The 13,593-nt window shown below is 48.8% G+C and overlaps 1 protein-coding gene across 1 annotated transcript in view; it reads left to right on the forward strand.

Annotated features, from left to right (window-relative positions):
* The window catches only part of Ripk4 (receptor interacting serine/threonine kinase 4), a 22,700-nt gene extending 14,325 nt beyond the window's left edge, over positions 1 to 8,375 (forward strand). The window contains exons 4-8 of the mRNA XM_005370121.2: positions 921 to 970; positions 3,091 to 3,249; positions 3,978 to 4,081; positions 5,178 to 5,442; positions 7,079 to 8,375. Of these exons, the coding sequence (XP_005370178.1) occupies positions 921 to 970; positions 3,091 to 3,249; positions 3,978 to 4,081; positions 5,178 to 5,442; positions 7,079 to 8,238 (1,738 nt within the window). The 3' untranslated portion in view covers positions 8,239 to 8,375. The remainder of the gene's footprint in view (positions 1 to 920; positions 971 to 3,090; positions 3,250 to 3,977; positions 4,082 to 5,177; positions 5,443 to 7,078) is intronic.
* The last annotated feature ends 5,218 nt before the right edge of the window (positions 8,376 to 13,593 follow it).

Raw genomic sequence — 13,593 nt, forward strand, 5'->3', positions numbered from 1 at the left:
AGGTTATAAGGAGAATGGGTAGCTGCGGGGAAAGGAGTCCATGAGCTGGAGAGGTTTAGGGTGTGGGGGGAGGCAAGAAGAACTGAGAAGAGCTAGGATGCCAGCGTGGACTTTGAAATATGTAGCAGGTACTCCTGATAGACCTGCACAAGCTTTGGTATGCTAATAGGCACCATGACAGCCACTTCCTTTTTCCAGTGATGAGGGAAATGGTTCCTTCTGGTAGAGGGGCACCAATTCCACAAGTTCCTGAGGAATGCTGGCTTTTCTAACCATCAGAATTTGGGGAAATGGAGTTTCCTCTGGACCTGATATCCAGGATCTGAGTACCTGCCTCCTTTTCCTCCTCAGATTGTGAGGGCCGCATTTCAATTAGCTGTCTTTTGTCACGGTCCCAGCTGACTGGTTTGACAGAAGCAGTGATTCCCACTGGGAATGGCCCTCTGGGGACTAGTCAGGGCTTGTAGAGTCTGGGGAGACTCCAGTACTCTATTTTAAAGTTGGCTTTAACTTTTGAACCTGCATTTTCCAGTTGACGAGTTAAGCTCAATTTTCAGTCTTTACTTTTCTCTTTTCTCTTTCTTTTTTAATTAGATTGGGCTATTTCAATAATTTATTTATCTAAACATATGTCCCCAGTAGCTAAGAGAGGGTTTCTGGGCTCAGGTGGTTGCTTTTTACTACTTCCTGTCCATTTTCTTTAGCCACTCTCTGATGAAACCTTCAAGGGCCTTTTAGAGCATCTTAGTCAGAACCCGACCTTGGATTTGAAGGATTGAAGCCACAGCAGAGAAGAACAGGGTTGAAAGTGCCCGTAGATGTCTGAGGACTTGGCCTGCGCCCCTGTGAGACAGCGGCTCAGAGCTCAAGAACGCTTAAGGACTCTACCAAACCTGACTGACACCTCATTTCTCTTTCAGTTTTGCCATTGTGATCTGGGGCGTGCTCACACAGAAGAAGCCCTTTGCAGGTAAGTGGCCCTGCCTGGAACAATGGGCATGTCCTTGAACCTTCCCAGCCCTTCTGCAGTGCCTCTGGTTCATGCTTGACTGAGACTCTCAGGGCTTCAGAGCCAACCCTCATTACACGTTAGAGGCCACAGCCAGCTTACCTTCAGGTGGCTTACATACAGGACAGATCAGTTGTGGGACCATCAGACTGTGCCTTGTTCTTTGATGCCACTTAGTGTTCTGTCCTGGTAAAAGTCTACATCTATGCCAGTGTTTTGTTTTGTTTTTGTTTTTGTTTTGTTTTGTTTTTCGAGACAGGGTTTCTGTGTATAACAGCCCTGGCTGTCCTGGAACTCACTTTGTAGTTCAGGCTGGTCTCAAACTCACTGAGATCTGCCGGCCTCTGCCTCCTAAGTGCTGGGACTAAAGGTGCATGCCACCACTGCCCAGCCAAGGCACCGGTTTTAACATTTAAAGTACCTATCTCCTTGAATTCAGAGCATTCCCCTTATCGCCCCAGAGGATCTCTGTCTCCATTAGCTGTTCCTATGATCCAACAGTTAATTTCTTTCGCTCTCCCTCCACCTTCCTCTCTCCCTTTCAAAAGCAAATGATATAAAAGATACGTGACAGAATCTACTGTGTTAAGTTAACCATGCTAAACACACTGAGCAGCAGTAAAAATGTTCATGTGTTTGTCCTCCCTAGAACTTATACCACATCAACTCAAGTTTATAAAACCTGAGTTCATAAAATTTATTTAAAAAGTTTATAAAATTTGAGTCACTTTTAGCTGCATTGGTAAGAGGAGTCTCTCTCTCTCTCTCTCTTTTTTTTTTTTTTTTTGTGGCATTTCTGGATAACCACACTGTGGGATGTGACCAAAGATATTTGAAAATATAGATCACGCTCGGTATATATAGGCTCTGGGTTCAGTCTCCAGCACCAAACAGACAGATATCAGTGAGATATCCCCTTGCTGCCTCAATCACACACTCAGGCCAGGCATGGGGAAGGTTAAGGGTAGAGAAAAGATTCTCCAAGCAAAACTTCGGCTATGCTGGGAGCTTATTAAACACTCAGCAGAGTGGTTCTCTTATGTTTCTGTCCTCCATTGTTTGTTCTTTTAAAAAATATATATTTATTTTATGTATATATGTGTGTGCCTGAGTGATACGTGTGTGCAGGAGTCTGTGGAGGTCAGAGGAGGGCATTGAATCTTCTGCAGCTAGTGTTACAAGCAGTTGTGAGCTGCCATGTGGGTTCTGGGAACTGGACCAGGGTTATCTGAAAGAGCAGCCAGTGTTCTTAACCACTGAGCCATCCCTCCATTCATCCCCCCTGCCCTCACTGCTCTTTCTTCCAACTGTGTCCCCCCTCCCCAATGGAGGTCCACCATGGAGGTGTAACAGTCTACCTGTTGGATTGTCTGATAGCAGTGACTCTTAAGTCGGGTGTGTGGTGTGTAAAAGATCAGGCACTCAGGTTTAGCTGTCTCTTAGGTAGGAGAATCAAGGTGCATGACTTCCCGGATGTCTTGTAGGCTCCATCTGGCTGACTTTGCCATCCGAAAACCTTTTAGGTGTTTTCTTGACTTTTGTTGCATTTGGAAGGCTTGCTGGGTTTGGAAGGCTGGATTTTCATGGAAATAACCTGCAGATACTGAAGAGATAGGCATTGCCCAAGACTTAACGGGAAAGCGAACAAAGCATCAGTGTGGAACCCTGGCAGCCGGTGGTGACTGTGGGCCAATTTTCCATACCTGCCAATCGGCTCCTGCTGCTCCGCAGGGTGTGCTTGGAATGCAGGGGTGGGGAAAAGCCCGTGGGAACCAGCGGCTGATGGGCCCGCACGCATATACCACGCACGGGTATAAGATGAATAGAAGATAACCCACTGAGAGTCACCTTGAGGTCCTTCCTGTGCAGGGCTGGTAATAACAAATAATGGCAGAGCCTGTGCTGTGCTCATGAGAGTTTTTTAAACTTGGAGAAACAAGGATATGGGTTAAATAAAGCTCCAGGGTTAGAAAGGGAAATGGTATTGTCCCAGGTGATAGGCACGCCACAGCGTGTCCCAGGCACTTGTCCGTACATATCTCCTGCTCCTCAAAGTCCTGACGTGTGCCTCTCCTTTGCAGATGAGAAGAACATTCTGCACATCATGGTGAAAGTGGTGAAGGGCCACCGCCCAGAGCTCCCACCCATCTGCAGACCTCGGCCACGCGCCTGTGCCAACCTGATAGGGCTCATGCAGAGGTGCTGGCATGCAGACCCACAGGTGCGGCCCACCTTCCAAGGTGAGTGCCCCTGCCTGTTTCCCTGTCTCATTATTACCATGTGATGGGTCTTGCAGTTACACGGGCCATAGAGTCGGTGACCATGACAGGGTTGAGGGCCAAACCCAGGTGGGGGAAAATGTGCATAAAGACAGGGATGAAACAAGCCCATCTTCCCCTACTTTGGGGGCCCTACACTAACAGTGTTTGGATTTGATGGCTTCTTAGAACTAGATGGTTAGAACCAATGTTCACCTCTGACCTCAGCCTCAGCAGGCACCATTTGCCTCCAGATAGCTTGGAATCCTGGATTTCAAGTTCAAGTACAATGGTGTGGCTTTAGGCAGCTGGGGGTGGCTAGTGACTGCAACCTTTCTTTAGGGTCTTGTTCTCATAGACAGGTGTACCTTTGGGATAAGAAAGTGAACCTGATAGAATTGCTTTTCAATGAACCTAGGGAGACATGAGTGGCCTGGAGCTCACCTGCCAGTCCTGATAGTTTTAACCCTTTGGGTCTGGTAGGTTACTGAGAACCCATTTTGATCCTAATGAGATCTTAAGGATGACTGCTCACTCAGGTTGGCCGTTGGGTTGCCTTCTGGTGATGCCTGGGGCTTTTCCTAAGAACCAGCATTGATACTGGGCATGTCCTCCACTGGTTAGAAACTGGGGTGTCTCTGCTTCTGTCCCCATAGAATTATGTAGGAGTCATATCTAGGTGATAACTCTCTTATTTTCTCCCCCTAAAGAAATTACCTCTGAAACTGAAGTTTTTTGTGAAAAACCTGATGAAGAGGTGAAAGACCTGGCTCATGAGCCAGGTGAGAAAACTTCTCCAGAACCCAAGAGTGAGGTAAGCATCTCTAGCAGGCATCCCCAGGTTTCCAATCTGTGGTAGAATTTTCCAGTCCAACCTCTTTTCTGAAAATTCCTCCCCATTTCCCTCTGAGCCTGTCTTATACCTCCTTCCAGAAATATAGGTCCCACAGGGTTCCCCCACCTGCCCAGCACACTGGAGATCATGGAAGGGCAGATGGCCCCAGATAGATGGTCTGGCTTGAGGATCTGAGTAGTCTATCTATTCATAAATGATTTGAGTTACAAGTACCACACAGTTGCTCAGAGGCAATGAGATGCTCCTAAGGCCAGTGCTAGCTGAATGCATGAGATTAATGACTGAAGCTGAGCCTGGGGGTGAAGCAACGCTGTCAAGAGGGTTGGGAGTGATGGTGGTGGTTCATCTGGCATTGCACAGCTTCTCCTCTGGAGAATAACTATGGGACAGGTGAGAGCTGGGGACAAAGGTGCCCCTGACAGCAGTAAAGGGGCAGAACCTACCTCTGATATGCTGGTGGCCATCTAGTAGACATGACCTAGTGCACAGGAGACAAACTTAGTAAGGCCAGTGGTTCCCAAAGGGAGGAGGATTCAGAAAGAGCTGTGAGCAATCCTCATTCGTTATCTCTAGAAATCTGATTTTCTTGCAGCAGCCAGACCTGTAAAAGCCCCCCATTTTCCTTGTTCACACAGCCCCAAGCCAGCCTGACATATTTGAGAAGTCTGAAGCTTTGTTAGAGCTGTGGAGACCCCCAGCCTGACTCTTCTTTCCTTTTTGTTGGGCTGCCTGTTCTGTGCCCTCACAGCTTACCCATGGACTGCCTTTGGTCCTTACACATGGACAGTGCCCCTGAGTGAGAGGCAATATTGTGCAGACTTTTCTATTTTTGTGAAGGTGTTGTTCTTAAAATGCCAGGGAGGCCCATGAAGTTTCCTTGCAGCCCTGAGTTTCAGGGTTTCTTGATGCTGTTTGTCTATGGTAGCGCACAGCTATGGGACCTCCACCTCTGCTCTATAGTCAGTAGTTTCTTGTCTCCTTCTCTTATTCTCTGTACCCTGACATGAAGGCTGGAGGAGCAGAGTCCTCACCACAACCCTCTCCATCTTTGCAGGCCAGGCCCGAGTCCTCGCGCCTCAAGCGTGCCTCTGCTCCCCCCTTCGATAATGACTGCAGTCTTTCTGAGTTGCTGTCGCAGTTGGACTCTGGGATCTCCCAGACTCTTGAAGGCCCTGAGGAGCTCAGCCGGAGTTCCTCTGAGTGCAAGCTGCCATCCTCCAGCAGTGGCAAGAGGCTCTCTGGGGTGTCCTCGGTGGACTCAGCCTTCTCCTCCAGAGGATCCCTGTCACTGTCATTTGAGCGGGAACCTTCAACAGGCGGTGAGTGGCTGTGCACACTGGTGAGCTTGCACACGACACTCTTGTGCATTATGTTAGCATCTGAGCAGTTGATGCATCCGGTTTTTTTGCTCTGATGATTCTTGTGTTCTTTCTGTTTTCTCTCATGAGTTTTTGGCATCATCAGCATAGTTGGTGCTCAGAGCACAAATCCAGAAATTCCCACATCAGTAGTGTGGTTCTGCTGGGCATTATGTAGCATGCAGGGAAGACAAGCCACATCACCTGGCTGAGCCAACATTGGGACAGAGGCTGGCCTCGAGCCTGCAACCTGGAAAGCCCAAGTCACACCCAGTGAACCTAGTGACACTGGGGACTTTACTTGTGCCAGCCATGTACCCTGTACTCAGACACTTCCAAATAACCCCTGTCCCAAGCTTTCATGTTTATGGGCCTCCTCGGTTACTCTTGCATAGCCTGACATCAAGCTTGGCTGGCTGTCCTGGGAGGTGCTGACACTTGGAATGCTGTGGCTCCTTTGTGAAGCGCAGCCATTCCAATCTAGGTTCTAGCATGAGGGAGTGGAGTTCAGGTCGCTGAACCAAAGATCTTACTAGCCTTCAGGGAATTTTCCAGTAGGATCTTGGGTAACAGCATTGAAGGTTAAGGAAATGCCTTGCAAAGATGGGTAGGGAGAACGAATCCCAGTTCTGGACAACAGAGTCAAAAAGGACAGTCAGGACTAATTTCACAGCAGCCACAGAAGTATCACTATTGGCCATAGAGAGGTGTGTTTCTAAATCTTTTCTTCAGATTTAGCCATCTCTGGTGATGGCCTTGTCCTCATGCCTGAGAGATGAGTACCATCTTATGAGAATTTAGTGTTTAAGCCAGGCATGGTGGTGCATGTCTTTAATTCTAGCACTTGGAAGGATCTCTGAGTCTGAGACCAGCCTGGTCTACAAAGCAAGTTCTCAGATAGCTAGGGCTACATAGAGAGAGACCCTGTCTCAAAACAACAGAAGAATGCAGTGTTTAAACACTGGGTAGGGTCTGTCTCCCTAGTACCACCTATACCCACACTGCTGTATAGAACAACTGGAGAACGTTCTACCTGCACAGGGAGAGTCTTTTCATGGGACTCAGGACTCTCAGTAATGGCAGTGGACTTTTAGGTTCAATAAAAAGTTCCATTGCGAATACCGAATAGTGTGTCCTGAGAAATCCAGTTTTGAGGATCCTTCCAGAAACACCCTATATGATGTTGCCTTGAATCCTCTTAACGTTCCAGAAACCAGCTCTACAGACCAGTAGAGCCCCAGGAAGAGAGTCTTGGAGTCTACGTCTTCAGGCAGATTGTTTTCCTGTCTGACTTTCCTTTTTTTGGTGTACCTCTTTTTAAATGATTTTCGGCAATCCTTCTGCTGCTGGGGGAGGAGTGTGGTCGCTTGCCTTTTCCAACCCTGGAAAAGCCAGAGTGGTTTTATTCTTCAAATTGGCAGAGGAACATTGGAAACATTAGCTGCACTGCCCAGGGTCTCCCTAGATTAGATCTGAAATAAGCACACAGGGTGAATGCTTAAAGGCCTGAAAGTAAAGGATGTACCCTGAATGTCCTTCAGCACCCCTGAAGATGTGCTCCACCTGACCTCTGACATTGCACCCCCTCTCCCTGCAGATCTGGGCCCCACAGATATCCAGAAGAAGAAGCTAGTGGATGCCATCATGTCAGGGGACACCAGCAAGTTGATGAAGATTCTGCAGCCCCAGGATGTGGACCTGGTTCTGGATAGCAGTGCCAGCCTGCTGCACCTGGCTGTGGAGGCAGGACAGGAGGAGTGTGTCAAGTGGCTGCTGCTTAACAATGCCAACCCCAACCTGACCAACAGGAAGGGCTCCACACCACTGCATATGGCTGTGGAGCGGAGGGTACGGGGAATCGTGGAGCTCCTGCTGGCCCGGAAGATCAGCGTCAATGCCAAGGATGAAGACCAGTGGACTGCCCTGCACTTTGCGGCCCAGAATGGGGATGAGGCCAGCATGAGACTACTACTGGAGAAGAATGCTTCTGTCAATGAGGTGGACTTTGAGGGCCGAACACCCATGCATGTGGCCTGCCAGCACGGACAGGAGAACATTGTACGCACCCTGCTACGCCGTGGCGTGGACGTGGGCCTGCAGGGGAAGGATGCCTGGCTGCCTCTGCACTATGCTGCCTGGCAGGGCCACCTGCCCATTGTCAAGCTGCTAGCCAAGCAGCCTGGGGTGAGTGTGAATGCCCAGACACTGGACGGGAGGACACCCCTGCACCTGGCTGCTCAGAGGGGTCACTACCGTGTGGCCCGCATCCTTATTGACATGTGCTCTGACATCAACATCTGCAGTCTGCAGGCACAGACACCTCTGCATGTTGCTGCGGAGACTGGACACACGAGTACTGCTCGGCTGCTCTTGCATCGTGGTGCTGACAAGGAGGCTTTGACCTCAGAGGGCTGTACTGCCTTGCACCTGGCAGCCCGGAATGGACACCTGGCCACTGTCAAGCTGCTGGTAGAGGAGAAGGCTGACGTGCTGGCTCGGGGGCCCATGAATCAGACAGCACTGCACCTGGCTGCAGCCCATGGGCACTCGGAGGTGGTGGAAGAGCTTGTTAGTGCTGATCTCATTGACCTGTCTGATGAGCAGGGCCTCAGTGCACTGCACCTGGCTGCCCAGGGCAGGCATTCACAGACTGTGGAGACGCTGCTCAAACATGGAGCCCACATCAACTTGCAAAGCCTCAAGTTCCAAGGAGGCCAGAGCCCCACGGCCACACTGCTCCGACGCAGCAAGACCTAGCTTGCCTCTTGCAGAACCAGGGCTCCCTGTAGGCTTCTGGTCCATCCTTGTGTTCCTCGTGGGAACAGAATGGTTCTGGAACACTCTGTGCACCCTGTTGGTGGCCTGCCTATACACTGACCAAGCAGAGGCTAATGGACAAGGCAATAGTAGCTGTGTCAAGGCAGAAGCTGCCACTGGCCACTGTGGCCGGCCATGGTGTCTAATGTCAGATGGGACTAGGTCAGTGTCATTTCATTGTGGTCTTGATTGGCGGCTGATGCGGGTCGTTCATGACAAAGCCTATATAAGGATAGCTGTTCTATCTCAGAGCAAGTCACCTCTACTTGCTTGGAACACAGTGTCTTTGGTAGAGGCGCGAAAGGGGCAGGGCAGTGTCCTTTGACTTCTCACTACGTGGGCAGAGCATCTTGTCTTTGGAGACATAGTGGATTTTTATATGAGTGACATGCTAGCTTTGCTTGAGACCTGTGAGATTATAACAGGCACTGGCCAATGGAGTCTAGAAAGGAAATGATTATAAAAATCATAAAGCTGGTCTTAACGTTAAACAGCCTTACCAGCATTGAACCCGTTTCGTTTGTTTTGTTTTTGTTTGTTTTTTGTTGTTGTTGTTTTTTTTTTTGGTGATATCTAGGTTACCACATCTCTTCCTGACAGTTGCTGAGTTCTCACCTAAAATGTTAGAGCCACATCTGTAAAAGTTAGTGGAAAATTCTTTATAAATAGGTTTTATACTAAAAATCGTTTAATCAAACAAATCACTCTTTCAGGCTCTTTTGGTGAGGTAGTGGTTTGCGCCAAGGGCTCTGCTGGTGTGGCCTGTGGTGACTCCTGCTGGTTCCAGCCTCAGCAGTTGAATGAGGCCTGAGATGGTCACTGGAGATGGTTGTACTCCGAAGGTTTGATGGCCTCATTGTTATACCTTCCCCATTCGCATTCTGAGTATCGTCTCTGTAGACGTGTGTTGCAGAGGTGCCCTGTGTGCAAACACATGCTGTAGCGTGGTGTGTGGCACAAAGAGTGTCATTAATGTACTGTGTACTTTGACGTGAATCATGGGCAGGATCGTTTTCTGTGACCGGAAGTGGTGGAACTGGCTATGTTTTAATATGCCTCAGTTTGCCTTCACTGTCTTCCTCCCCTGTTGTGTAAAACACAGAGACCATAGGAGATCTGTGTGATGTCAATAAAGGACTCGCCTACTTTTGGAATTCACTGAGACTATTTGTTTTTTTTTTTTAATTGGTAAACTCTAATCATCTGGTCCCTCAAAACCAGAGATCTGAGACAGTAACATGGTGTTTGGAGATGTTAACTCACCGAAACAACTCAGGACCTGGGAAATGTGGGAAGCAGAGGATGGCCACAGGCCAGATCCGGAGGGGAGAAGCTCTCCGCACCAATGTTTGCATTTTTAAATTGTTATTCTCATGTTAAGTTTACATCTGAAATAATTTCAGTTATGATAACTTCACATTGGCTCTGGGCTTCTTTTTCATTTACATTTGACCTGTTTTCCTGACCGTTCTTTTTTAGCCACTGCCTTTCCATCCAGCTGTGTCCATCAACCCACCGTCCACCACTATACCTATCCTTAGCCGTCCACTTGTCTACCCAACTCTTCACCCCTGCCTGTCCACCCACCCCTGCACCTGTCTGCCTTCCTCTCTGATGACCTCCCGCATACCCTGTTACTTCGCAGTCGCTCGGTGTGTACTTCCCCCAAACCAAGGACTTTAATTTCCGAACAGCCGGAAGTTAGCGTTGACATGATGCTATCTAGTCTGTAAGTGCTGACCTCAGAGAGCAGACGAGACTCCTCCTAACCTTGGGGTCCCGGATTCCATCTAATTCCCTACATTTAGCTGTCTCACCTCCAGTTCTCTGCTCGATTCCAGCTTCTCTTGTCTCGCACAACCTTTACAATTTCGTGATGCATGTAGCACTGTAGGTTTGCCTGACTACCCTTGATGGCTTCGGTTCACCCATTTTAACCAGCACACAACAGACTCGATATTGTGTTCCCATCTCCCTGTTTAATTTTCACTGGTGTTGGTACACAGCCGCATATTACTGTATAGCCAATGGGTCAAACTCCATTATTCCTTAATGCTCAGTGATCCCCCTGTTGGCCAGCTTGAAGTCCTCTGTGCCCATTGGCTGCGTGAGGACTTACTGCTTCGTCTGAGGCAGTACAGGTTTGCCATATGTGCAGCCCTCCTGCTGGGGGCAGTCTCTTCCCGGAGTGTCTCCATTGCTAGACCCTCAGCAGAGATCAAGGAGGGTATTTTGTGGACTCCCATCTGTGTTGTAGGTGGATTTCTGAATCTTGCTAGACCCAGGCTTTTGCCAACAGTACATCCACCTATAGTCCCAGTTCTCCTGATTGCTAGAACTTTCATGTCCTCTCTCACAGTCTCAGGGTTCCCTACTGCTCAGTTCAGTGGAGAACCTTTCCTGCCTCAGCCCACTACACTCGGCCTGCTACACCCAGCCTGCTCAGCAGCCCAGAGCCTTCAGCTTGTCTTTATTCAGGCGTGAAGGCCAGTGAACTTGTCTTCCCAACACTACCATTCGTCTTGAAACCCCACCCTTCCTCTGGGGCACCTACACAGTTCTCTTCCTGTCTTTAGGCTGGAATAATGCAGCTGGGTGATCATACTTGCTCCTGCTTTTCCTCCATGTTCCCTCTAGCCCTGTCCTTTGCTCTGGAATGGTGTCCTGGTCTAAGGATTACTTAGCTGTGTTCTTAGACCTTCTGCTTTAGAAGTGACCTCTGAGTTTCTTGCTCATGCTCCCTCTCCTGCTCCTGATTTGGACCTTGAGATTTCTGTCCGGTGCTCCAATGTGGGTCTCTGTCTCTGTCTCCTTTCATCGCCTGAGGAAGGTTAATATTCAGGAGGATGCCTATATGTTTGTCTTTGGATTCACCTCACCTTACTAGACCTGGATGGAGGTGGGCGGTCCTTGGACTTCCCACAGGTCAGGGAACCCTGATTGCTCTTCGAGCTGTTGAGGGAAGGGGACTTGATCGGGGGAGGGGGAGGGAAATGGGAGGTGGTGACGGGGAGGAGACAGAAATCCTTAATAAATAAATAAATTAAAAAAAAAAAAAGAAGTGACCTCTGGTGTCTCAGAGCTCTGAGTTGCTCTGGGCAGTATCCCTCAGGATGCTTCAGCTAATCCTCCTAGGTCCCCAGCCAGGCAAAGGGCTTCTGGCTCAGTGAGCAATCTGGTCTCAAGACAGTAAGGTGGAAAGTGGAGGAAACCACCTGATGGCCTCCTCTACCTTCTGCATGTGTGCACACCTGTGTGCATGTGCAAGCACCACACAGATCACATGTAACGCACAGGTAGATAACCAACAACACACTACATTTGCAACATACTATACACACACATACTTAATATACCACACATACATAGACACCATGTACATCACACATATACTGTACACCACACACGCACACAACATACACCCTGCAATACAACATATATATTATACATGCATCACCCAAAGTACCCCACACACAAACAGACCAATAGATATAGACTACCTATCACATACCATACACACACAAAATGACTCCACCCACTGAATTCTGCCTGATGGGGTGACATGGGGGCTGGTATAAACAGAATTGTGATGAACAAACCTCACACTCTGAGTGACCACTGCAGCTGGATCTTGAAGTGAAAAACTCTGGAGCTTGCTAGGTAGTTGTCCTGGGTCACTATGAGGGCAGTAAGCTGTGAATTCTTCCCTGGTCAATGGTGATGGTCATGGTAAAAATATCTGCACTGAAACAAGAAGCTTGAACAAAACCCTTCTGTTGCTGGATTAAGGAGAAGGCTGCAGGTGGGTATTTTCTCTGCTCACTGTCACAGGGTTTATTTTTTATTTTAATTTTTATGTTTTATTTATCTTTTATTTTATGTGCATTGGTGTGAAGGTGTCAGATCCCCTGGAACTGGATTTTCAGACAGCTGTGAGCTGCTGTGTGGGTGCTGGGAATTGAACCCCGGTCCTCTGGAAGAACAGTCAGTGCTCTTAACCACTGAGCCATTTCTCCAGCCCCTTGTCACAGGGTTTATATGTAATGAATGGTATATGCCTGTTGCTGAGAGGCTAACTGTTTGGGAAGATTCCCCACAGTGAGCTGACCCTGACTGTAGAACTCTGGGTAAAGGGAAAGAGACCCTGCCCCAAAGGTTTTACATTGTAATGTCTGATGATGTTGCCTTTTGGGACAGAGCCTGGAGATTTCAGCAAGTCTTGTCCTTTATGGCAACCCAGAAGGGAGAGGTCTTGTCATGGTCTCTTTCTGTGGCTTCAGCTCCTCTTCCTCCTGGAGTCACTGCCAGGAACAGCTGAGGCACTGGAAAAACAAGGTTCAGTGAGGTGGCAGCTGTGCTGCAGGTGTGGCTGGTATGACAGGTGTGGCTGATGGGAAGTGGCCCTGGGGGAAAAGGGCAGTAAGCCTCCTCCACTGCTGCAGACTGAGCTGTCCTTCACTTCCTTCTCTACCATCTTCCCTGGAGGCTGAAAGAGAACCCCCGCCTTCTCTGCACTGAGAGGAACAAGCAAGGACCCCATTTTTGCTTCAAGGAAAGGACAAATTAAGAAGTGGGGGCGGTGCTGGTGCCATCAGTGACAGAAGGTGGCCATGTGCTGACCACGCACCCAGGCACAGCATCTCTGAATTTGGATGTTGAAGGGGCTGTGGGCTACATTCCTGCCGCTCTGCTCCCGACCGCCTGGCTAGCTTATACCCCGAAATAACAACATACAAACTGTATTCATATAAACACTGCTTGGCCCATTTCTATTAATGCATGTAGCACCACGAGGTGCGCTTACCAGGAAGATTCTAGTCTACGTCCATCCTGGGTCGGAGCTTCATCGTGTCTGCCCCAGAGAGCAGAGCTAAGGCCTATGAGCTCACTTCCTCTTCCTCCCAGCATTCTGTTCTGTTTACTCCACCCACCTAAAGGCTGGCCTATCAAATGGGCCAAGGCAGTTTCTTTATTAGCCAATGACCTTCCTCCATGATTTGGAGACCCAGCCAGGTCCAGATTTTCTGAAGGGTCAGCTTTGCTTGTCTTCCTAAAAAGATGGAGAAGGTAGATGGAGGAGAGACAGGTGATGGGAGCTGACTATGAGAAGGGAGATGGGAGGAGGAAAGGGTTCTATCTAGAGGAGAGATGGGAGATTCCCTCACTGATGGTAGAAGGAGACCAGCTTGTCATGGCTTTCTTCCATTGACAAAGTACCCAGACAAAAGTAATTTATAGGAGAAAGGATTTTAGTTCATAATTGTAGGATAAGAGCCATCATTGCAGGAAAGTCAA

Source organism: Microtus ochrogaster, unplaced genomic scaffold (genome assembly GCF_000317375.1).
Source record: "Microtus ochrogaster isolate Prairie Vole_2 unplaced genomic scaffold, MicOch1.0 UNK72, whole genome shotgun sequence".
Classification (NCBI taxonomy): domain Eukaryota; kingdom Metazoa; phylum Chordata; class Mammalia; order Rodentia; family Cricetidae; genus Microtus; species Microtus ochrogaster.